Source organism: Herpailurus yagouaroundi, unplaced genomic scaffold, assembly GCF_014898765.1.
Source record: "Herpailurus yagouaroundi ecotype Mexico unplaced genomic scaffold, PumYag 163, whole genome shotgun sequence".
NCBI classification, from domain to species: Eukaryota; Metazoa; Chordata; class Mammalia; order Carnivora; family Felidae; genus Herpailurus; species Herpailurus yagouaroundi.
The window spans coordinates 33,000,219-33,022,940 of record NW_024412404.1 but is presented as its reverse complement, the minus strand read 5'-3'; the positions used below and the strand labels follow the sequence as shown (position 1 = coordinate 33,022,940).

The 22,722-nt window shown below is 37.7% G+C and overlaps 1 protein-coding gene across 11 annotated transcripts in view; it reads left to right on the top strand.

Moving 5' to 3' along the window:
• Window positions 1-22,722, top strand: part of CPEB3 (cytoplasmic polyadenylation element binding protein 3) — a 197,432-nt gene that overhangs the window by 61,905 nt on the left and 112,805 nt on the right. For 9 of the 11 annotated variants that reach the window (XM_040485860.1, XM_040485851.1, XM_040485855.1 and 6 more), the window contains 2 exons: window positions 9,683-9,842; window positions 19,806-19,862. In XM_040485860.1, the coding sequence (XP_040341794.1) occupies window positions 9,683-9,842; window positions 19,806-19,862 (217 nt within the window). The remainder of the gene's footprint in view (window positions 1-9,682; window positions 9,843-19,805; window positions 19,863-22,722) is intronic. The other 2 variants (XM_040485853.1, XM_040485854.1) reach the window with 1 other exon arrangement.

Below are 22,722 nucleotides of genomic sequence, written 5' to 3'. Positions count from 1 at the left end.
TTATTGCTGAATAATATTTCATTATGTGGATGTAGCAAAATTTGTTTATCAGTTTACCAGTTGATGGGCATTTGGGTAGTTTCCAGTTTAGGGAAATTATGAATAAAGTTACTTTATCAAGTTGTTATATGGAATGCTACTTAGCAATGAGAAAGAATGAAATCTGACCTTTTGTAGCAATGTGGATGGAACTGGAGAGTGTGATGCTAAGTGAAATAAGTCATACAGAGAAAGACAGATACCATATGTTTTCACTCTTATGTGGATCCTGAGAAACTTAACAGAAGACCGTGGGGGAGGAGAAGGGGCAAAAACAAGTTAGGGAGAGAGCCAAACCATAAGAGACTCTTAAAAACTGAGAATAAACTGAGGGTTGATGGGGGGTGGGAAGGAGGGGAAAGTGGGTGATGGGCATTGAGGAGAGCACCTGTTGGGATGAGCACTGGGTGTTGTATGAAAACCAGTCTGACAATAAATTTCATATTAAAAAAAATAAAGTTATAAACATTTATATACAGTTTTTGTATGGACATGTGTTTTTATTTATCTTGGGTACATACTTAGGAGTAGGGTTGCTAGGTTGTATGATTTAGGGTAAGATTTAACTTTTTAAAATTTTCTTTTTTTTCAACGTTTATTTATTTTTGGGACAGAGAGAGACAGAGTGTGAACGGGGGAGGGGCAGAGAGAGAGGGAGACACAGAATCGGAAACAGGCTCCAGGCTCCGAGCCATCAGCCCAGAGCCTGACGCGGGGCTTGAACTCACGGACCGCGAGATCGTGACCAGGCTGAAGTCGGACGCTTAACCGACTGCGCCACCCAGGCACCCCAGATTTAACTTTTTAAGTAACTACTAAATTGTTTTTCTCAAGTGGCTGTACCATTTTGCATTCCCACCAGTAATTTATGAGAGTTCTGGTGTTCTGTGTCCTAGTCAACATTTGGAATTGTCAGGGGTTTTCTTGGCTTTTTAGCCATTCTAATAGGTGTGCAGTTCTTTGTTAGTTTTACATGAAAAAAAAAACATGTAATTTGAAACCTTCAGAAGGATGATTTAAGTGCAAAACAAGCATTTACTGTATGACTGTGATGTGCCCTCTGCTAGGTGATGGGAATGTAAGATATGTCTCTGCTCCCATAGAATTTACAATTTGTTGATAGGCATGTAAAGAAGTAATAACAATACAGAGTTAGTGCTAATTACCTGGAGTTAAAATATTGGGGCAGAGAAGGAGAGTCTCAACTATACCGTGGAAAGGTTTTGACATTTATGATTAGTAAAAAGAAAACAATATGAGGAGCTACATGCACTTAAAAAAATTTTTTTTTCATGTTTATTTATTCTGAGAGAGAGAGACAGAGCACGATCAGGGAAGGGGCAGAGAGAGAGGGAGACAGGAAGTCCCAAGCAGGGATCTGCGCTACCAGCTCAGAGCCTGATGTGGGGCTTGCACTCACCAACTGTGAGATCATGACCTGAGCTGAAACCAAGAGTCTGATTCTTAACTGACTGAGCCACCCAAGTGCCCCAAGGAGCTACGTGTACTTTTGCCTATGTTCTAAGATAGGTTTTGGTTGCAAAAGTCAAACTCCCCCTACATTATCATGCCTTATAAACTAATGCCTAATAAACTGCTTGGGATGATATTCTGCTGACTCACAACCTAGTGATTTGGGGTAATACCAGCTAGTCATATATACACAATAATCAAGGAAAGGGGCAACTTTAACTTTTGTAGTTCCTTGAAGCCTGCTCTTTTGACCATTGTATTTATTTCTCTCCCTTTCTGTATCCTCCCTAGGTCTGCCTTTCTGCCTTTTACCCAACACACTGCTAACCTGTACATCTGCTCCTATTTTTTTTAAGTGTGTATATACATAGCTCTGAACTGTTTACCATAGTCAGAGGTCATAGCAGTAGGCATTTGTACTTTTTGTCCAGTGTACCTCTTCACCATTTGTCCAGCTAGATCTGGCCTTCATATGTAAGTTATTTCAAGCGAATAAGGTGATCCCAAAGTCATGTTTTCCAGTGTCTGATAAACTGGGCTGCTTATCTGAATGTATGTGGCACACCAGTGAGAAGAGCTTTGAAGGAAGATTGGGGATGGCAGGGAGCTGGAAGAGGCTGGGTGAAAATTGCTGATCGTGCTTCAGGTTGTCATGCTCCTCTGGTTGTTGAGTGGAACTATCCTCTTGCTTTTTTTAACTTGCCCCCCCCCCTTTTTTTTTTTTAAAGAACCTTGGTTAGTTCTTGGTTAGTTTGCTGTTAACAACAAGGAAAAATATAACCTAATAGAAAAAGGTTAAACTGGAATTAGTCAACCTCAAGAAGAAAAAGATGAGGAAGTCATAATTTCTTTGTATACCCTAATTGTATCCCAGGCTATATTGAGGGGTCTGGAGAATTCTTATGTGGAAGACTGGATTTAACAATAATCTTAAAGAATATTAAAATTCATAGCAGGTGCTGATCAGTTATTTCTCTTAGGATAAAGAAGGAGAAGGCTCAGCTTTGTAAGGACATTAGGTTAGATACAAGGAGCATTGTTTACTTGCTATTGAGTGACAAGAAGAATCTATAGTCATGCTTTCCAGAGGGCTATTATTTTGTCTGTGGGGACTGAAAGACTTGGTACTCACTGAGTATGGGATAAAAATCTGCATTTGAAAAGTTATTGTTTTTCCCTTTCCCTCATATGAGTGACAGGTTTTCCTTTATTTGGGAAAGGTTTTAATCTTAGGGCAAATGTATGTCAAGCTGCTCAATAGTAAAAGTTCAATTTGATATAGGAACCTCATGTTTTTAATAGGTTCTGACAAATAATGGCAGTAATTAGTTTAGAACTATAAATTTCTAGACTTCTATTTTGTGATACATAGAAGTTTTATATTATTGTTCATCTAATTGCTTGCTGCCCTGTCTAGTATTCATTATTAAATGTCCTGTCTATTCTTTATGATACTCTTAAGCAGATTCTATGCTTGAAATAACTGCATGTTGAACTTTTGGACGTATTGGCTCTTTGGTTTTTACTCAGGATTTATAAGCTCCATAGATTCTTATGTTTCATTGTTAGTATCTTTCCTAGAAACTGGAGGTCAGAAAACCATTTTGCCAAAGTAGACCAAGCATGGAAGGGATGCGCTTAAAGGACCAGAACAGAAAATTTGAGAAAACTGAGCATTTACTTTGTAGGAAGGATGTGTATATGGTTGGGTTGGTGAGAGACAAGAATATATATATCCCATATATATATAAAAGAGGCCTACCTCAGAAGCACAATACTGGTCCAAGAAAGCAATTGTAGAACAGTAGGCATACTTGTATGTTTAGGGGAAGAAATAACATAAAACATTTTTCTATGGGTGTGTGTGTGTGTGTGTGTGTGTGTGTGTGTGTGTGTGTGAATATATTTTTAAACATCTCAAAGAATACATGCCAAATGTACATAGTCATCTGAAGAGTGCAAGAAGGCAGGATTGGAGACTAGCTTTTAATGTAATGGTCTTTTGTTTCTGTGTGTTCAGGAAGAATGTGTTTATGTGTTAGTTATGTGATTAAATACTCATTTAAAATAGGTAAAACATATTAATTACCATTAAACAGTGTTTATAGTGTAGATAGAGACCTGAGGTAGTTTCAAATAATATAAATTCATTAGAAAATAAGAGCAGTAGGATGGAAATTCAGAAATGGCTAATTTTGTGGGTTAATCCCTTATGTGTTGAATGTATTTAACTTTGAAATGTTTTATCCATACATATGTTGAAACCATACGATAAATGTAAAAGCCTTCCTTCAGGAATGCCTCCTCTTGTTTTTCTATATTATTGCACGACCCCATTTATTCTTTCCTAGCCCATTCAAACATCTAACCACCTTTTGCTTTTTGATCCTGTCTGTGTCCCTTTTTTTGCTAGCCAAGTCCCCATTGTTCATGGAACACAAAGCAACTGATCAGTGGAGAAACATTGGAACATTACTGGCCTGGACTTGAAAGTCATAGACCTGGGTTCACATCCTGATTTCTGTCCAGCTTTGTGACTTTGAGCAGTTATATAACCTTTGTGAACTTAGCTCTCTCCTCTGTGAGACGGAGATAATGCTGGCCCTATAGGGTTGTGCTGAAGATTAAGATCATGGCTCTAAAGCAGTTGGCCCAGTTCCTGGCACATAGTAGGCATAATGATTAATTTTATCATTTGGTTCCAGAGCTGCTTTTTTTCTCAGATGTTCTTGGGTCCTTGCAGCCTTCTACCTTGTATCTCTAGGAGAGGATATGTCTGGGGGATAAGCCAGAAAGGGTAGAAAAGGGTCCTAGATTTTTCTCTCAAGAAAAAGTCAGGTGAGTGGGATAGGACTGATAGAGGTGGGCCTGTGGCTCTGCTGGAGTGTAGATCAAGCTACTTCTTGAATTTAACTGTCCTTTGAACAAGAGTTAATTGACTAAGGGCGGATGAGGATTATATTAGGTTGCCTATGTAGCAGGGTGATAGTCAAAGAGGCCTCTCTCTGATTGTGTTAGGATTAGGTTGAGGGGGGTATTTGTGAAAAGGATTAAAGGTTGAGGGAGTAGGAGGAAGTCAGGGAGGCAGTAGAGTGAGAGTCCTTAAGAGCACAGTCTAGATTTGAGTGGATTGGAACCTTGGCTCTGTTGCTTACTGCTCTGTAATATTGGGCCAGTTACTTAATCTCACCAAGATTTAATTGCTTAACTTACAAAAAGGGAGGTAAAAGTTACCTACCTCATAGAGTTATGAGAGATTGCATGTAGCATGCTTAGGATAGTGGCAGGCACATATTAAGTACTTGATAGATTTACTAATATTAAGTCAAGTTGAGGGAAGAATAAAAGCAGGGGTAGTGAACTGTACAATGGGAGTGTGCTACCTCCATGTACAACTAAGTGATAACATTTGCCATTGGTTATCTTCAAAGAAAAGGAGTCAATAATGGGATGCATCATTTATAAATGTAATGTTCTAATACTTCCCGGTGTGTTTGCTTATTAAAAACAAATGAAAAAAAGATATTTTCCTTATTTTCCCTCTATAGGGAAACAAAGCTTATTAAAAATATTTTAAAGGTTAGTTGTCACTTGTAACTCTTGTTGAATGATAAATTATGGTCTAGTTTTCTCTATGTATTTCTGTTTGAATTTTGCTGCAAATTTTATAGCTTTTCTATCCTTTTTGTTCCGTTTCTTGTAGGCTTCCTGGTTAATCAGTTGTTTTTAGTAATGTTTACTTATAAAACAAAGAGGATGAATAGAATGCTGCAAATATAAATCAATGAGGCATAGCTATATAAATTTTAATGAGAAAATAAGTCTCAGCACTGAAGTTTGTTCACTTCAGTGAACAAAGCCTGTGCAAATTCTGTCCTGCATTTTGCATATCATGTTTTCATGTGTTGAGCACTAGAGAGCCTCTTGGTTTTTAAATATATGTCCCAGTACTCTAAGGTGGCATCCTAGAAGTCTCTTTGTGTTCTCCCTAATATTCCAGTAGCCACCACTATACAGATGCCTTGCTGTACATTGTCATTAGGTACTAAAAAAAAAAAAAAAAAAAAAACCAAAGGGAAAAATCATCATTATTTTATAGATGAAGATAACCAAGGCTTAGAAACTTGTTCAGAATGACATGGCAGCCCATGGCAGAGCCAGAATTAGAAAATCTGATGTCTGATTTCAGACCACCAATTGCTGTCCTAACCCACAATCCATTGGAAGACTGCAAAGCTAACCCTTGGCAAAGTGGCCAGGCTTGTTTGTTTCCTGCTGCTATCCTTCCAGTCCCTCCCTCACTTTACTGTCCCATTTTACCGATCAGATGCAGGTGAAAGGGTGTACCTTAAAGAATCATCCAGTCCAGTGGCTCTCAAATATAGCCAGTGAAAAGAGTCTCCTAGGACATTTATTTCTTTTCAAATTGTGATTAAGTTGGTTTTAGCTGGAGCCCAGGAACCTGCATTTTAACCCTTCTACATGTGATTTTTGACAATCTGACAAGTTTGAGAACCATTTCAGAGGCATAGGTCCCCACCAAAACACCCCCCTCCAATTTTCCTGACAGATAGTCATCTAATATCCGATATTGTCTTCTGATGGGAATTCACTACCATCTTGCCAAGAAGGTCATTTCATTGGTAGTTAACTGCAATGCAGTGCTTCTATAGAGTTTTCATTTACTGTCCTGTATGGATTAGATCAAGTTCTTCTGACAGATGTAGGTATTGGCTTTGAGGTCAGATCTAGGCTGGAATCTTCTCTGAAGCTCACCTTCCTCATGTGTAAAATGTGTATGTTGTTATCTATCTTGACGGGTTATATCAAGAGTTAAATGAAAAAAATAAACTGTCCTGGCTGGAAAAATTCTTGAATGCCTTCAAACAGTCATTTTTAATAGTCCCTTCATGTTATCAGCCTTTAAAAAAAATTTTTTTTAATGTTTATTTTATTTTATTTTTAATGTTTATTTATTTTTGAGACAGAGAGAGACAGAGCATGAGCAGGGAAGGGACAGAGAGAGAGGGAGACACAGAATCCGAAGCAGGCTCCAGGCTCTGAGCTGTCAGCACAGAGCCCGACGCGGGGCTCGAACTCACGAACTGTGAGATCATGACCTGAGCCAAAGTCGACTGTTTAACGGACTGAGCCACCCAGGTGCCCCGCTTATCAGCCTTTTTTGAAACAGCCCCATGTCTGCAGGACTCTAGTTAGAAGTTTCAGGACCCTGAAAATATGTTAGAAGGCTCCCGGACCTCCATTCCAGGATTGTCAGTGCCAGAAATAGGTTGTCATTTTGGCTTCTCATCAGCACACTTCTTTTTTTCACCTGTGGCTTTTTCTCTGGACAAAGAATATGGTACCTCTTATGGAGACAGATAAGCCTGCATTTCTGGAAATTCAGCTTTACTCCCTAAGTAATTGGAGTTTCCACTGATAACTTGAACCCAGAGGAAAACAAATGATCTGCAGGAAGACCTTAAAGGTAAAAGACAAGACCTTCTTGAATTATATAAAGAGCAAAATGGAGAGCCAAAGAAAATATTCCACGTCTCTTTCTTATCCAACAGTAGACAGTTGATGAGTGTTAAAAAGAAAAAAATGAGGTGAAGGTAGCGGGGGGGGGGGGGCCAGTGGCAGTAAACTAAGAAAAGTTGAGTGCTTGCCTTTCAGCAAACACAGTGTGAGAAAAATAAATATGTAAATTCAACCTAATCCTCACAGGTAAGATCCCATTTTACCAATGAGAATACTGAAGACCGTTAAGGATAACTAAGACAAGCCTCATACCTGATCAGATGGCAGGTCTAGATTCAGAACACCTAGGACTTTACAGAATGTGATTTAAAAAAAAATTTTTTTTTTAAATGTCTGTTGTTTTTTAGTGTTTTTAGTGTCTGTTGTACTGTACACATTCTCCTGTCAAAACACCTGTAATTCTCTAATTTTAATGGGTTGTGTCTCTCTCTTTCTACTAGTTACTTGCCCATAGGGACTAGGTTGCAGCATTCACCTCTGAGTCACCAGGGCCTAGTACAGGACTTGGCCCTTGACTTGTGCATTAAAGGATTGCAAAAATGGGGCGCCTGGGTGGCTCAGTTGGTTGAGTGTCCGACTCTTGATTTCAATTCAGGTCATGATCCCAGGGTCGTGGAATGGGGCCCTGTGTTGGGCTCTGCACTGAGCGTGGGATATTCTCTCTCTCTCTCTCTCTCTCTCTCCCCGCCTCTCTCTCCTGCTTATGCATTCTCTCTCTAAAATAAAATGAGCAAGGTGGTTCCATTTGGGGGGAAAAAAAGGTTTGTAAAAATGGAATTTCTGTCTCTGGCATTTGAAAACATCTGTACCCTCCACCCCTACTCCTCATCTCTGAGTTAAAAATATATACATAGTGTTATAAGAGATATTAGACATACTCTAAGTTCAGTCTTCACATTTGTATAAAGGAAGGAATTTCAGGCACAGACTGGAGAGGTAGATCATGATGTACCCCAAAGTCCCCAGTTGATAGTAGTTATTCTAGTACTCTTGCCTCCTAGTTCTCAGTTCAGGGCTTTTCTTAGCACCTGCATATATACATACCGCATTCATTTATTATTTTTTTTTATTTTTATTTTTTTAATTTTTGGGACAGAGAGAGACAGAGCATGAACGGGGGAGGGGCAGAGAGAGAGGGAGACACAGAATCAGAAACAGGCTCCAGGCTCTGAGCCATCAGCCCAGAGCCCGACGCGGGGCTCGAACCCACAGACCTCGAGATCGTGACCTGGCTGAAGTCGGACGCTTAACCGACTGCGCCACCCAGGCGCCCCATACCGCATTCATTTAATACCCCTCTGATTTTTCCTTTATGCTCAGTGCTGAGTAAATGCCACTTTCCTTTCTGCCTCCCTAAGTAGATAGATACACTGCTATGCTTTCCAGAAGCCAGAAGGAAAACAGCTTCTCAAGAGTTAACACTTAAGCTAGAAAATGGTCATTGAAGTTGAGGTTTTTACCTGACATTCATTTATTCTGTTCATTGGAGACGATAAATGATCATGTGCCTGCTGGATCAGCTGTTCAGGACCCTGAAAATAATCTGTCATTGCAATAGTTTGATTTGGTGTGGTTGTTGAAGTATGTGTTTGTTTTGCTTTTCTTAAAAGCCAGTTAAATCTATAATGTTAAGTTAGGCTATGAGTTGCACTTCCTTTTAGCTCAGACTACTAAAAAATAATTTGTATATGATGGTCTCCCATGGGCTTGATTGAAATGTGGTGGAACAATGATTTTTTCTTCAGTTAGTGTTAGCTCACGGTTTTCAAAATGTTTTTGACTCTAGTATCATGAAAACACTACCTAGAGTTAAAGTTTTTTTCAGGTGAGTGCATTTTAAAAGGTAATTTTAGGGGCGCCTGGGTGGCGCAGTCGGTTAAGCGTCCGACTTCAGCCAGGTCACGATCTCGCGGTCCGTGAGTTCGAGCCCCGCGTCGGGCTCTGGGCTGATGGCTCAGAGCCTGGAGCCTGTTTCCGATTCTGTGTCTCCCTCTCTCTCTGCCCCTCGCCCGTTCATGCTCTGTCTCTCTCTGTCCCAAAAATAAATAAAAACATTGGAAAAAAAAATTAATAAATAAATAAAAGGTAATTTTAGTGGTACTTTGGACACATTTTAAATTTTAGAGAGTGTATCCAATGTATAGAACTTATCAGTAGTAATTATTAAAGATACCCAATAAAATTACATCAAAACTACAGCCACCTTTTGAATTTTCAGAAAAGCGATTGTTTGTAGACTAAAAGTTTTTAATTATGGACTTACTCTAGATAAAAAAATTCTGTATTCATTTGAATAGAATGTCTGTTTGACAGTGGAGGCCGAAGTGAAGGGCCGAGGGCAAAGCCAATTCACTGGGCTCTTTGTTTGGAATTTACTCTTTTAGTTCATTTGAGAGAAAGTCTGAAGTAGTGGGACATATACATTCAAGAATATGGGGAAGAAAGAATGCAATTACAGAAACTTGTGTTAAACTTACACAGTGCTGAGGAATGGCAAATCATCATTCTTAATGAAAAGAATGTGTGTTATTAGATCTGGAACTTTTATTCATGTTATTAATCCATGGCAAGAAGCAAATGATGTAGTATTAATTTTATTTATTGTCTTGTTCTGTGTTTTTATTTTTAGGACCGGAGTAGGCCCTATGACACTTTTAACTTGCACTCGTTGGAGAACTCCTTAATGGATATGATAAGGACTGATCATGAGCCTCTGAAAGGTAAACACTACCCTCCCAGTGGCCCACCAATGAGTTTCGCTGATATAATGTGGAGGAATCATTTTGCAGGTTAGGAATATTCATATGTCCATTCCTTGCTTGGTGTTTTAAACAAAAATCAGCTTTTTAATAATTGTGATTTTTTTTTCCCGTTTGTTTTTGTTTGCTTCTGTAAAGCACTGTGGAATGTGTTTAAAGTTTTTTTGTTTTTTGTTTTTTGTTTTGTTTGTTTTTTTAAGCTGGGTTCAGCTACCTACAATAATCAAGGTTGACTGCTTTAATCATAATGTCTGGCAGAAGCATGTGTTGGGTAGCATGAGACCAGAAGGCAAGTTTTCTGGACTTTGTGCATTTGGAATCCTTTAGCTGAACCTGGATAATTCATTTAAGTCAAAGTATACTGCAAGGAAATATGAAACTTAGTAAATCAGTCTCCAAAGACTACTTCAGAAAACTTCATAGGAAAGAGTTCCATTTTGTTAAAATATAATCACTTTCCTAGTGTAGCAAGGATCATGACACAGACTTAAGAGCCAGCCAGTGATTCTTTGCACAGTCTTAAGACTAAAACAGAAGGAAAATGTCTTAAAGTGTGTAAATGTTTTGGGTTAAATATAAGGCAGAAAGTCCCAAGGTCAGCCATATTAGGACTTCCTATTTTTAGAGCCCCTGTAAATTCAGGTTAGCAGTTGATGTCACATTCATAATTACAGATAGTTCTTTTTATGTGCTATAGGGCTTTTTAGGGGCCCTGTGATATTTTACAATACTGTAATGGAAATTTCCTGTGGAAATATCCACTACACTTGGATTTAGAGCCAAAATATCTGAAAACTGGGAAGAGTTGGCTACAAGGATGCCCATCTTTTAAGAACCCTTATGTTCTCCGGAGCTGTGAAGAATTTGATCTCCTCTGGTTCTCTCCAGGCTTTTTTATATAGGGTGTGACTGACTATGGCCACCTGATCATCATTTCCTCAAGCCACCTCAGAAATCCATTTCATCATTTTCTTGTCATACTCATGATTTTCTGCTGCTTTCCTCAATTTCCAGTGAAAAGAAGGTAGTTAACAGGCTATGAAGAAAACAAAGCATTTTGAGAAAAGCTGTATTTTAAAAGCTATATTCTACTTCAGAAGTAGAAAAAAAAAACCCTCTCATTTATTCATTGTTATATTTAGTCACTGTTACCACGTCTTTCCTCAGTTGAAAGATTAGGTATATGGTAATTTAAAGCCTGTTTCACTTAGAAGTGAGAATGGTGTTAAAAAAAAACCCCTAATGATATTCACAGACTATTTTGTGTTTTTAGTGTCTTCTAAGGCTACATTTGTCTTCCTTCTCTACCATGAACAGCTATAAGCTTCTCCTAATTATTCTAAAATATTCAGCCCTTGTTCTTTATGCATACCTGTTTTATCTTGGTCTGAATTCTTCCAGCAATAAAAGATTATGAAAGGATCTTACAATATAGTCTGTAAAATAATTTTCCAGAATTTTGTGAATGTTGTTTACATCGGAGGTATCCTGCGCTGTTGAGAGCAGCACTGGCAAAGTGTAAGGAAGGTCCTTCGCTACAGGATAATGTATATTTATTCCAGTTTTGGTGGCCCCTTTAAAAAAAACTTTTTTTTTTTTGACATTTGTTTATTTTGGAGAGAGACAGAGCATGAATGGGGGAGGAGCAGAGAGAGAGGGAGACACAGAATCCAAAGCAGGCTCCAGGCTCTGAGCTGTCAGCACAGAACCCAATGTGGGGCTCGAACTCACAAGCTGTGAGATCATGACCTGAGCTTAAGTTGGACGCCCAACCGACTGAGCCACCCAAGTGCCCCTTTTTTAATGCATATCCAGTTCCCTCTACATATATTTCTCTGCCACACTTGGAAATATGAGGTTTCATCTGTGAAAGTCTTCTGTATTGTACTTATAATATGTCCTAATAAGTTGGAAGGCTCATAATATGTACTTTTTTATAGCTTCAATATGCTTGCAACTTTTCTGTTCATTATACCACCCACCTTGATTTCCTGTGAATGGACTGCTTCCCATGGTCAATTGCTTCACCATGTCATTGTCCTCTGGTTAGCGTGTTGAGGCTTCCTGCTTCCCTTTTCCAGCCGGGAGACTTTTCGACCTAATTTATGGCACCGTGTATTTGATTCTTATTACTTCTAATAACATAATTATGATGCTGGCATTTTAAAGGAAAGATTTTAAATAATTTTTTACTTTAAAAATGGAGAAAATTATAATAAAAATGTAACTGAAAAAAGTAAACATTGTGATAGTGTATCCTTATATTTCTGCATCCATATTTTTGGATATTTTCTGTATCCCTATTTTTATCTGGTCTTTATAATTTATTAAATAGGCCTTCACTTTGAACACTTGGGTTGTTTCCAGCTTTTTCTCCGTAATAGGTAATGCTGCCATGAATGAGTTCTTGCACCTAGTTTTTCTTTAAGGTAAATGCATAGAGAAGATCTCTGGGTCAAAAGATGTAAACGTGTAGGTGAATGGAACTTTAAGAGAAAGGTAGTAGGCTAGGGGACTTACCATATGGCTTCTCTATGAGTCTGTCCAGAAATACTTCCCTCTATTCCATCCTGTTTTTCTCCTGCCTTTAATATATTCTTCTCCCACTTGAACGTGGGAACACTTTTTTGAGGGTCTCAAAACTCAAGTTACAGAATCATATTTAGGTTTTTTTGTATGCTTGTTTTTGCTGGAGCTCAGTTTTCTTCCGGGGAAAAAAATACTTCCTTACTCATTAGAGGAAATTCAGATAGTACATAAAAAGACAAAAAGGAAAGTGAAAAAATAATCTGAGACTTACTACCTAGAGATAGTAAAGATTATTTATTTAAAAAAAAAAAGATTATTTATTTTTATTAACATTCTTCGAGGCATTTTATATTCTCTTCATAGGAGATTAAATTTCAACTCAGCCTTTCTGACTTTGTAGTCATTCAAACCTGGATTTGAATCCTGGCTCTGCCTCTAGTTGGCTATTGATTTAGATAAATTAGTTAGCCTCTTCAAAGCCTTAGTTTCCTCATCATTGAAATAAAGTACCTACTTCATGGAGTGGCTATGAAGGTCAGATAAAGTTCTTGACACTAGAAACTATGATTTTTTTTTTGCTGGCAGTGGTAGTGGTGTGCCTACTGCCTAGCCTAGATAATGAATTAAACCTTATATTCCTACAATATTTACTTCCTTCTAGCTAGACTGCAGCTCTATGTTAAAAGCTTTTAAATGCAAGTTGTCGAAATTTTGTATTTGCCATACACAGATAATTTGCCATAGTAATTATTGAAGGATAAACATTTTGTCATTATCAAAAACCACCTAAAGGAGAAAGAAAAATAATTCTCTTAAGTTGTGTTGGCTTTCCAAAATTGTGTATCTAAATAATGTGAGCAAAATATAATAAAACAGGATATCACATTCATGAAAAATAAAGTACTTCATGATGTATTTAAAGTGAACCTGATGAGGAGCACCTGGGTGGCAACAGTCGGTTAAGCATCCGACTTTGGCTCAGGTCATGATCTCACGGTTCATGAGTTCCAGCCCTGCGTTGGGCTCTGTGCTGACAGCTCAGAGCCTGGAGCCTGTTTTGGATTCTGTGTCTCCCTTTCTGCCTACCCTTCCCCACTTGCACACTCTCTCTCTCTCTCAAAAATAAATAAACATTAAAAAAAAAAATAAAGTGAACCTGATGAACTATATTCACAGTGATATTTCATCTTAGAAATGTATGCAATAAGAAATCCCCTTATTCAACTGTTCTGTTGATTTCAGTGGGGGAAAAGGGTTAGTGGGAGAAATGATAGCATGGGAAGTTCAGGAAGTAATAAGACTTGTGTTTTAGTAAAGAGCTTTAACAGCTTTTCAGTCACATTTATACTTCTAGGTCAGCCTTGAAGATGTTTGTAGGAAAATTTAAAGGTCCCTACTTCTTCCCCCATGATAAGAATGTCAAGTAATGTAGAGGGAAAGTCAAATTGAGCTTTCGTCACAGCGCCTGAGAAATATGTTTAGTAGTGTTGATCAGACCACAGCACTCTTGTTAAAATAAAAATTAGACAATTTTTTTTTTTTGGCTTCTTAAAGATCTCAAACAGTCCTTGGTTATAACAGAGTAACACTGTAATAATTACCTGTTGTCTCTTCCCATATTATATATGACTTTTCCTATTGTTCATTTTTTAAAAGTTTATTTTTATTTACTTGAGAGAGAGAGTGCAAGTGGGAAAGATGCAGAGACAGAGGGAAGGAGAATCCCAAGTAGACTCCATGCTGCTGGCTCAGAGCCCAAAGCAGGGCTCAAACTCATGAAACTGTGAGATTGTGACCTGAGCTGACACCAGGAGTTGGACACTTAAGAGGGGTGCCTGGGTGACTCAGTTGGACCTGAGCTGAAACCAGGGGTTGGGGGTAGTGCCTGATGAAACATTTCTAGTGCCTGATGAAACATTTCTATATATTTGAATTTTCTCTTTCCTCACTATTCATGGAACTGAAATTTGAAAAATGAAAAGAGCAGGTGTCAGTTGAGAAACTGATATTGAAGCGTTTGCTTTTCAAATGTGTACTGAATCTGGGGGAAAAATAGCTATCTCCTGATAACAGTGCTTTAAAACATTTAAATTGACAGAAGCTTGGAAGAAAGAAATGCCACCCTTTTTGGTACTATGAAAGCATTTTTCTTTATTCATCACAATTTAAATTTAGTGTTGTACAGCCTTTCACAAAGTTGGCCCCTTTTGTGGAATGTTGAGGTTCCCTTGTTTCAGAAAAAGTGCACCTTCATTACATTTAGTTTGTTCCAGAAATATGCTGTCTCTTTACTTACTTGCATTGGTGCTCCAGTTCTATTTTTGTGCTACCTCTGGCCCATATCAGTTTGTCTTGTATAAAAGTTAGCAGCGTCCAGAAATTGTTTGGGACATAGATTCTGAGTTAGCAAGAAGTGATTGTTCTGGTTCTATTCAAGAGGAGGACAGTAAATACAAGCTGAGTGATTTTTTTTTTTTTTTTTAGTACCTCCCATTAATTTACCCAGTGGTCCTTCTTATATAGCAGTGTAATCACCTGAGAGTTTTAAAAGAAAATTCTAGAAATTCTGATGTTAACTGTTTTATAGAGTAGAGCCTGAAATGAGGAAACATAGACACAAAGGAATGAATAACATGCCAAAAATTATCCACTACTGGTATGAAAAGAAACTAGGATTTGACCTCAGGTCTAAGCTCACGGCTTTTGTTTCTCAGTTCTTTGGAACATAGTTAGAATATTTTAGTGCCAAACTTTTATCATTTTTCCTTAAAAGGGCTTTAAAACACTATTTTATTGTATTCTTGCATAACATTATTGCATCTTGTGGATTCTTTTCCTGAAGGAATGTATCTTCAATTTTATAGAGAAAACTGGTGGAAAATACAGCCCAGCGGAATATGCATTTTTCTTATAACCTTTTCTAGAACGCAGCACTTACATTCTATTATGTAAAAGTCTCTGAAGGACTTGACTTTTTAGAGCAAATGGGGATGGTTAAAGAAAGATACAGTAGTTGTTCCTTATCTCATAACATATTGCAGAAGTAAAGAGGTGGCTTTCATAATTAATTATGAAATTCATAAAAATTTCAGTTTTTATTTGGGACATATAGAAGTATGGGTTGGTTGGACTCTGAAACTTTGAATAACAGTAGAGGTCATTTATTATAACTAGCTTCTTAAATATGAATGTGACTTGAGCGTATGAGACTGTGGTTTTTACAGTCTAGATAAACCTGTGTAACCCTATTCTCCAGCCTCTCCCTCTATCCCCTCTTACCCCCATTTATCAGACCCTGTGCAGTGGGGAAAGTGGGACAGTCTCAGATTTCCACAGCATCATTTAACTCCGTAAAGCCAAGTATGCCTTTCAGTTTTCGAAACCTTATATTTTACACTATACTTAAAAGATAGCTGGCTGACAAGAACAATTTAAAAATAGCAGACCATGGACAGGTGACAAAATGTCACGCTGGCAGCACCAGACTGCATTAACAAAAATCACCAGATGTCACACACTTGATTCTATTTTCACAGCTGATTAAACAGCAGTATTTGTTGGATAAAAGGAAGAAAAAATAAATGGCCTCATCTGAATTTGGAATCAGTTTTTCTTTTGCTGCTATATATTTTCTCTCTTCTTCAAAATCTCATAATAACTGTAAAATTTAGGATGCAAAATATATTAAGAAAAAAATAAAAAATAATTCTAATTTTAGAAAAGAACTTTTGCACATATATACCTCTTAAACTGGAAGACTATAAGTCAAAATGTTGGCAGAGCTTGTCTTTAATTGGTGATCTTAGTTTTTGCATTTTTCTGTATTATCTAATTTTTCACTGATGAAAATATACTGGATTTTATAATCTAAACATTAATTTAAAAAAATTTTTTTTTAACGTTTATTTTTTGGGGACAGAGAGAGACAGAGCATGAATGGGGGAGGGGCAGAGAGAGAGGGAGACACAGAATCGGAAACGGGCTCCAGGCTCTGAGCCATCAGCCCAGAGCCCGACGCGGGGCTCGAACTCACGGACCGCGAGATCGTGACCTGGCTGAAGTCGGACGCTTAACCGACTGCGCCACCCAGGCGCCCCTAAACATTAATTTTTGAAGAGGTAAAAAAAGTAGCTTAAAGAAGCCATAAGTTGTTTTGCTACAAGGAATTTGCATTTAGTTGGGAAACAATTAGATTGTATTTAAATAATTGGTTCTGATGGGTCTAACATGACAGTTTCTTATAAAATCTTTTGTGGATGATGTTGATCCAAAGATCCACTGAAGTCAAGGAGGCCAACAGAATTAGGGAGGATACCAGGAAAGGCAAAAAGTTTTCTGCTTTTCAGCAAATACTTGATGCCTTCATGTATAAAACATCACCTACGCCTTTTTTCTTTTTTCTTTCTTTCTTTCTTTCTTTCTTTCTTTCTTTCTTTCTTTCTTTCTTTCTTTCTTTTCTTTCTTTCTTCTACATCTTTAGAAAGATTGAATTGGAAGTAATCAGTGTGGGTTAGAGGATAATAATTGGAAAACTACTGAGCTTCCTTTCGGTTTCATCTTTTCAAGCTGAAGAGTCCTAAGATCTCATGGAAAGGGTCCAAAAAGGACCCAACTTCTGGAGAACTACAGAAAGAAGCACCCCTTTAAGTGTGGGAACACCAGTAGTTCCAGAAACATATAAAAACTATTATTTGATGTAGTGATTGTAAACCACATGCTTTTTTTTTTTTTTCTTTTACCATAGCATAGGAAATAAAAGAAGTTGAATGAGAATCAAGTAAATTTGGGCTTGCTTGGTTTTCTTGATAACGCTTCATTATTCTAGGGAACACCTCTAGCTTTTTAGGAACCACACCCATGTCTGAATATTCCTTGGTCAGAGATTGAACAGATTCTCTCTATATGCCATTTCCTTATGTTTTGTTAGGCAGGGATTTTGAACTCTTGTTGGGTTTTCAGGCTTACTTTCCAGTGACTATTTACTGTTAAATTTGAGTATCATCTCAGAATACAATGAGTAAATCACATGTAGTTCTTATGGATATTAGTATTTGGGTGCAATGAATCCAAATCAGGTTTGATTATCTAAAAATAATAGAGAGAATATTGATGCAGCTAACTGAAACCAGAATGTAAACTCTCCCTGTTGAGTCAGTCTTCTTATGATGAATTTTTGTATTATAGGTTCTGATCAAGGTGGTGGTAGGAGATAGCACTTGTAGCCTCTGGGGTAGATTATAATTTTTAGACTCTAAAATGGCTTAGGAACTGGGAAAAAATAAGACATATAGAGTAGTTACATACATAGATACTATTAAATGTGTCTTTGAACAATGGGTAGTTTTTGAAACTACTAATACTTAGCTTCTAGTAAACGTGAAAAGATCTATGAAATCAATAAAAACATAAAGTAGGCAATTCTATTATTTAAAAAATGGTTGTGTACTAATAGGAAGATTTTTCTCTGGAAAACATTAAAATGTATTCTAAAAACTAATTTTACTATAATATAAATGCTAATAAGAGTCTCCATAAAATTAGACATAGATGTAATATCATCCTCCTAATAAAGTTTAAAATAATAAAAACTAATTTTTATTGAAAGTCCTATAATGCTTCATAGTAAAATAGAATAGTCCCATGTTGATGATTTTTCTATTTTTAATTACTGTCTCTCTCTCATATACACATACACAGACACACACCCATCAGTAGTAGCAACGTTACACTTAACAAGAGTTTTGTTTTTTCCCTGCCGTTTAATATGAAATGACCTTTCACAAATTCCTGTGACCTGAGGGCTTTTAAGAGATCAGGGTGGCCTTGTCTAGGCAAAACATTAATTTGACTGAGAATTAATGATTCTTTCTTTTTATTTGAAGCAAATGCTCTGTTTTGTCCACTGTGATTCTTCTCTTTTGGGCCAGAAGAGCTACTGATGTTTGCTTCCAGTACCCCATAACAGAGATCAACACCAAATGATGACTGACCTTTTGCAATTATATATAATAACAGTGTATTAGTTGAAAAGTCAATCGCCATACCATATCTCCATATCTCCAGCTTTCTCTGACCACCCCCCCTACTGTTGACGTTTTTTTTGGATAGTAGTAATGACATAAAATGAACATTTTTCTGAGAACTTCATGACAGCCCTTCACATAATTGGACATGAAGGCCTTGCAGAACCAAGTTCATGTATGTTAGCTTTACACAAAAGCATGGTTTTAGTAACGATTTTGTTAAATCGTGTAGTAACGATTTTGTATTTGGTCAAATAAACAAACTTTATACATTTTTTTTCTATATCAGACTCTCTGTTTCTTTATTCTTTTAACGTTTATTTATTTTTGAGACAGAGACAGAGCATGAACGGGGGAGGGTGAGAGAGAGAGGGAGACACAGAATTGGAAACAGGCTCCAGGCTCTGAGCTGTCAGCACAGAGCCCGACGCAGGGCTCGAACTCACGGACCATGAGATCATGACCTGAGCCGAAGTTGGACGCTTAACCGACTGAGCCACCCAAGCGCCCCTCTTTATTCTTTTAATACATCCACCTCCTTTTCCCAAATAATTCATGAAAAACATACCAACTGTTTTACATCTTCCACTTTTAACCCTGGAGGCTATTGAGTTAAAACATCTGATTCAGACTTATCTTCTAGACCAGGGGTTGGCAGACTTTGTAAAGGGACAGAGAGTAAGTATTTTAGGTCTGTGGTTCAGATGGTCTCTGTTGCATATTCTTTGTTTTTTAATTTTTTTTAAATCTCTTTAAAATGTAAAAATGATTCTTAGCTCAGAGGTATAGAAAAACAGGCAGGTAGCCAGGGTGGGCAGAAGTTTGCAACCCTGTTACTGTAAAGATGAAGGTCTGGAGATGAGCGTTCTACCCGAGGTCATATAACTAGTTAGTAGTAGGGGAAGCATAAGAACCCTAGATTTTTAGGCCAGTCATTGTTCCCCACTATCCCTGTTATATAAATTTTACCATCTTTCTTCGGGTTGCCATTCTGATAATTATGTTGCATTTTTGAGCTACTGTGAAACCTTTATCTTTTTATTCCCACTAAGCTTCAAGTTTATATACTTCTTTGAATTTATTATTTTGCTGCTTGAATTTGAAGGGCAGTATGAATGGTTGTTTAAATAAAATGCTTAATCCAGTTGGCATGTTTAAATTGGAATGCAAAAAATGCTTTAAAATTTCACACTGTTATAATGGAAGCTTCTTTTTTGTTTTTATTTATTTGTTATTGAGATTTTGGCTTTAAGATTTTTTTTCATTTGTATGTTTTATGATTTGATTTAAAAACCATTGTAACTGCTATGGCCTCTGATAGCATTGTTCTAGATTAATCTGTTACAGCTTTTTGTAATGTCCGTCTTTTACTATGTATTTGAAATGATTATATTAAGCATTCTTTTCTTTGTGCTTAAAATAAAATTATTTTATTTTTCAGGACGCATGGGAATAAATTTCCATCATCCAGGAACAGATAATATTATGGCACTTAACAGTAAGTCTTCATATGAAATGTTCTGTAAAATTAGCAGACAAGTTTACAGCATGTAATTTCCACTTTCCTAATTGTTCATTACATTTCAACCTTCCACTTAGTCCAGGATAGACTGTTATTCTATACCTGTGGTTCTCAAAGTGTGATGCCTAGACCAGCAGCATCAACATCATTTAGGAACTTAAGAAAAGTGCAAAATCTCAGGCCCTACTACAGACTTGCTGCATCAGAAACTTTAAGGATGGAGCCAAGAAATCTGTGTATTCACAAATTCTATAGGTAATTCTGATTTAGGCTACAGGTTGAGAACTGCTACTCTATACTAGGGGTTGATGAACTACAGCCTTATGAGCCAACTGTGGCCCACTGCCTGGTTTTATAAATAGTTTTATTGAAACACAGCTACACTTATTCATTTATGGATTATCTATAGCTGCTTTTGTGCCATAATGGCAGAGCCTAAAATGCCTGAACTATTTACTGTCTGGCTCTTTATAGAGAAGTTTGCTGGTCCCTGGTGCATACCATTGGGGTGGAGGAAGGAGGGAGGAGAGGAAGAAAGAAGGCAGGCAAAGGGAAAGAGGGAGTAGGGTAGAGAATGTGAAAGAATAGGTCAACTTATTTATACATAACTGAGAATTTTCTCATTTTGGTAGATAGCCAACAGGTGCTTCAAAACTGGACATCAGGAGTCTCCCATTAGTGGAATTTGCATGGTATAGGTGGTCAGCTGCTTTGCAGGTTAGAAATGGTTTGTCAGTGTAATTGTTGGGTTGAGTTCAGGAGCATCAAAATCTAACCAGAAAGTCATTGTATTAGTTAATCCTGGATGAAAGGTCTGGCTGATATTAGTTCTCCTTTCTAGTGTCTGTGGACCAAGTAGCTTTGCAAAACAGTCTCTAAATAGAAATTGTCAGTTGTCAGAAGGACCATAAAAGCCATTGAATCCCTCAAGACTTAGGTTTTTTCCCCCTATTAAGTGAGTGACATCAGATTATTCCTTGTCATCCTCCCAGATATACAAGCTGACTGTGGATACACATAGGACACATACTGGATAAATCTAGGGTTATATACAATATTACCCCTTTCCTTCCTAAGATTGGAGTTGCTTAGGGCAGATTTTAGGTTACCTCTAAAATATGCATTCCACATTTCTTTTAGTTCTGACATGTAGCCTCCTTCCAGGGGCCACTGCTAAGAACTACTGGCATTGCTTGATGATCAGGTCCCAATCCACTGCATGCATATTTTGTTTTAAATAGCCAGTATCCACTCTTCTGGAGGGTCTTGGGAATAGTAAAAATTCTAGAACTACCCACCTTTCTTTTCTACTTTTTAAAAGAAAGGTCAATTTACCTTTAGATTATGGTACCTCTGTTTTTTTCCCTAGAAGTAGGTTCACTGGGGTGAGGATTAATAAACATGCTTAACTTGCTGAGCCTCAGCAATTTTGTGAAACTTTGTGAAAACACTTCAGTTAGGTGATGGGATCTAGAGTTGAATGTAAACGGAAAGAACAGCATGGTAGTGTGTCTGCGTGAAGGAATGAGTGTGTATTTTAGAAAAGACCTAATTTGCTATGGTGTGAGTCGTCTTCTGCAAGAGGAAGAGGATGTAATTTATGATTGTTCTGTGTACAAAATGAAGCTAAAAGACACTTTTCTTTTGAAAGATTTTAATTCTCTTTGATTTGATTTTCTTTAATTCACTGCTTTCAAATAAATTTTGCTTATGTTCTTTCCAGTATGTGCATGATGCTTAAATCCACCTTTTAGCCTCTAAATTTCCTCATCTGTAGGAGAAGGGGACTGAATTAGGTTCTCTCTCTTTTTTTTGAATGTTTTTAAATTTATTTTTGACAGAGAGACAGAGCGTGAGCAGGGGAGGGGCAGAGAGAGAGAGACAGGAGACACAGAATCTGTGGCAGGCTTCAGGGTCTGAGCTCCAGGCTGTCAGCACAGAGCCCGAGGCAGGGCTCGAACTCATGAACCGCGCAAGATCATGACCTGAGCCGGAGTCGGCTGCTTAACCAATTGAGCCCTGAATTAGGTTCTCTTTAATGATTGTTTTCAGAATGAAGATTCAGTGAGTCTGTAATATTTTTGTATTTATTTTATTCATTTTTTAATTTTTTTAATGTTTATTTTTTGAGAGAAAGTGTGAGCAGGGGAGGAGGGGCAGAAAGAGAGGGAGACACAGAATCCGAAGCAGGCCCCAGGCTCTGGGCTGTCAGCGCAGAGTCAGATGCGGGGCTCGAACTCATGAACCGTGAGATCGTGACCTGAGCTGAAGTTGGATGCTTAACCAACGGAGCCACCTGGGTGCCCCTAAAGTTTTTTTTTTTAATGTTTATTTTTTTGAGATAGAGACAGAGTGTGAGCAGGGGAGGGGCAGAGAGAGAGGGAGACACAGAACTCAAAGCAGGCTCCAGGCTCTGCACTGTCACCACAGAGCTCGATACAGGGCTTGAACTCACAAATTGTGAGATTGTGACCTGAGCCGAAGTCGGATGCTTAACTGACTGAGTGACTCAGGCGCCCCATGTAATATTTTCTTAAAGTACCAAAAGGATCATTTTGCCAATACCTATATCAAATGTTGATGAGTTACGCATATTTGCAGCATTATGGCAGATATCAGAGTGCATCTGTCTTCAAATGACTCTGGGTGCTGCCCTGTAGGATCCTCAAAGTAAACCATAAAAGCAACCAGAACTCGACATCTGCATTATTGTCAGTACTCTTTCAAAGTGGACTCCAGCTATTTGGAACAAATAAAATATCAACCTTGGTAGGCAGATACTTGTGGGACCTACAGATTTTGACAGATTGGCTGTGATAAGGCTTTTCTTCCCTTT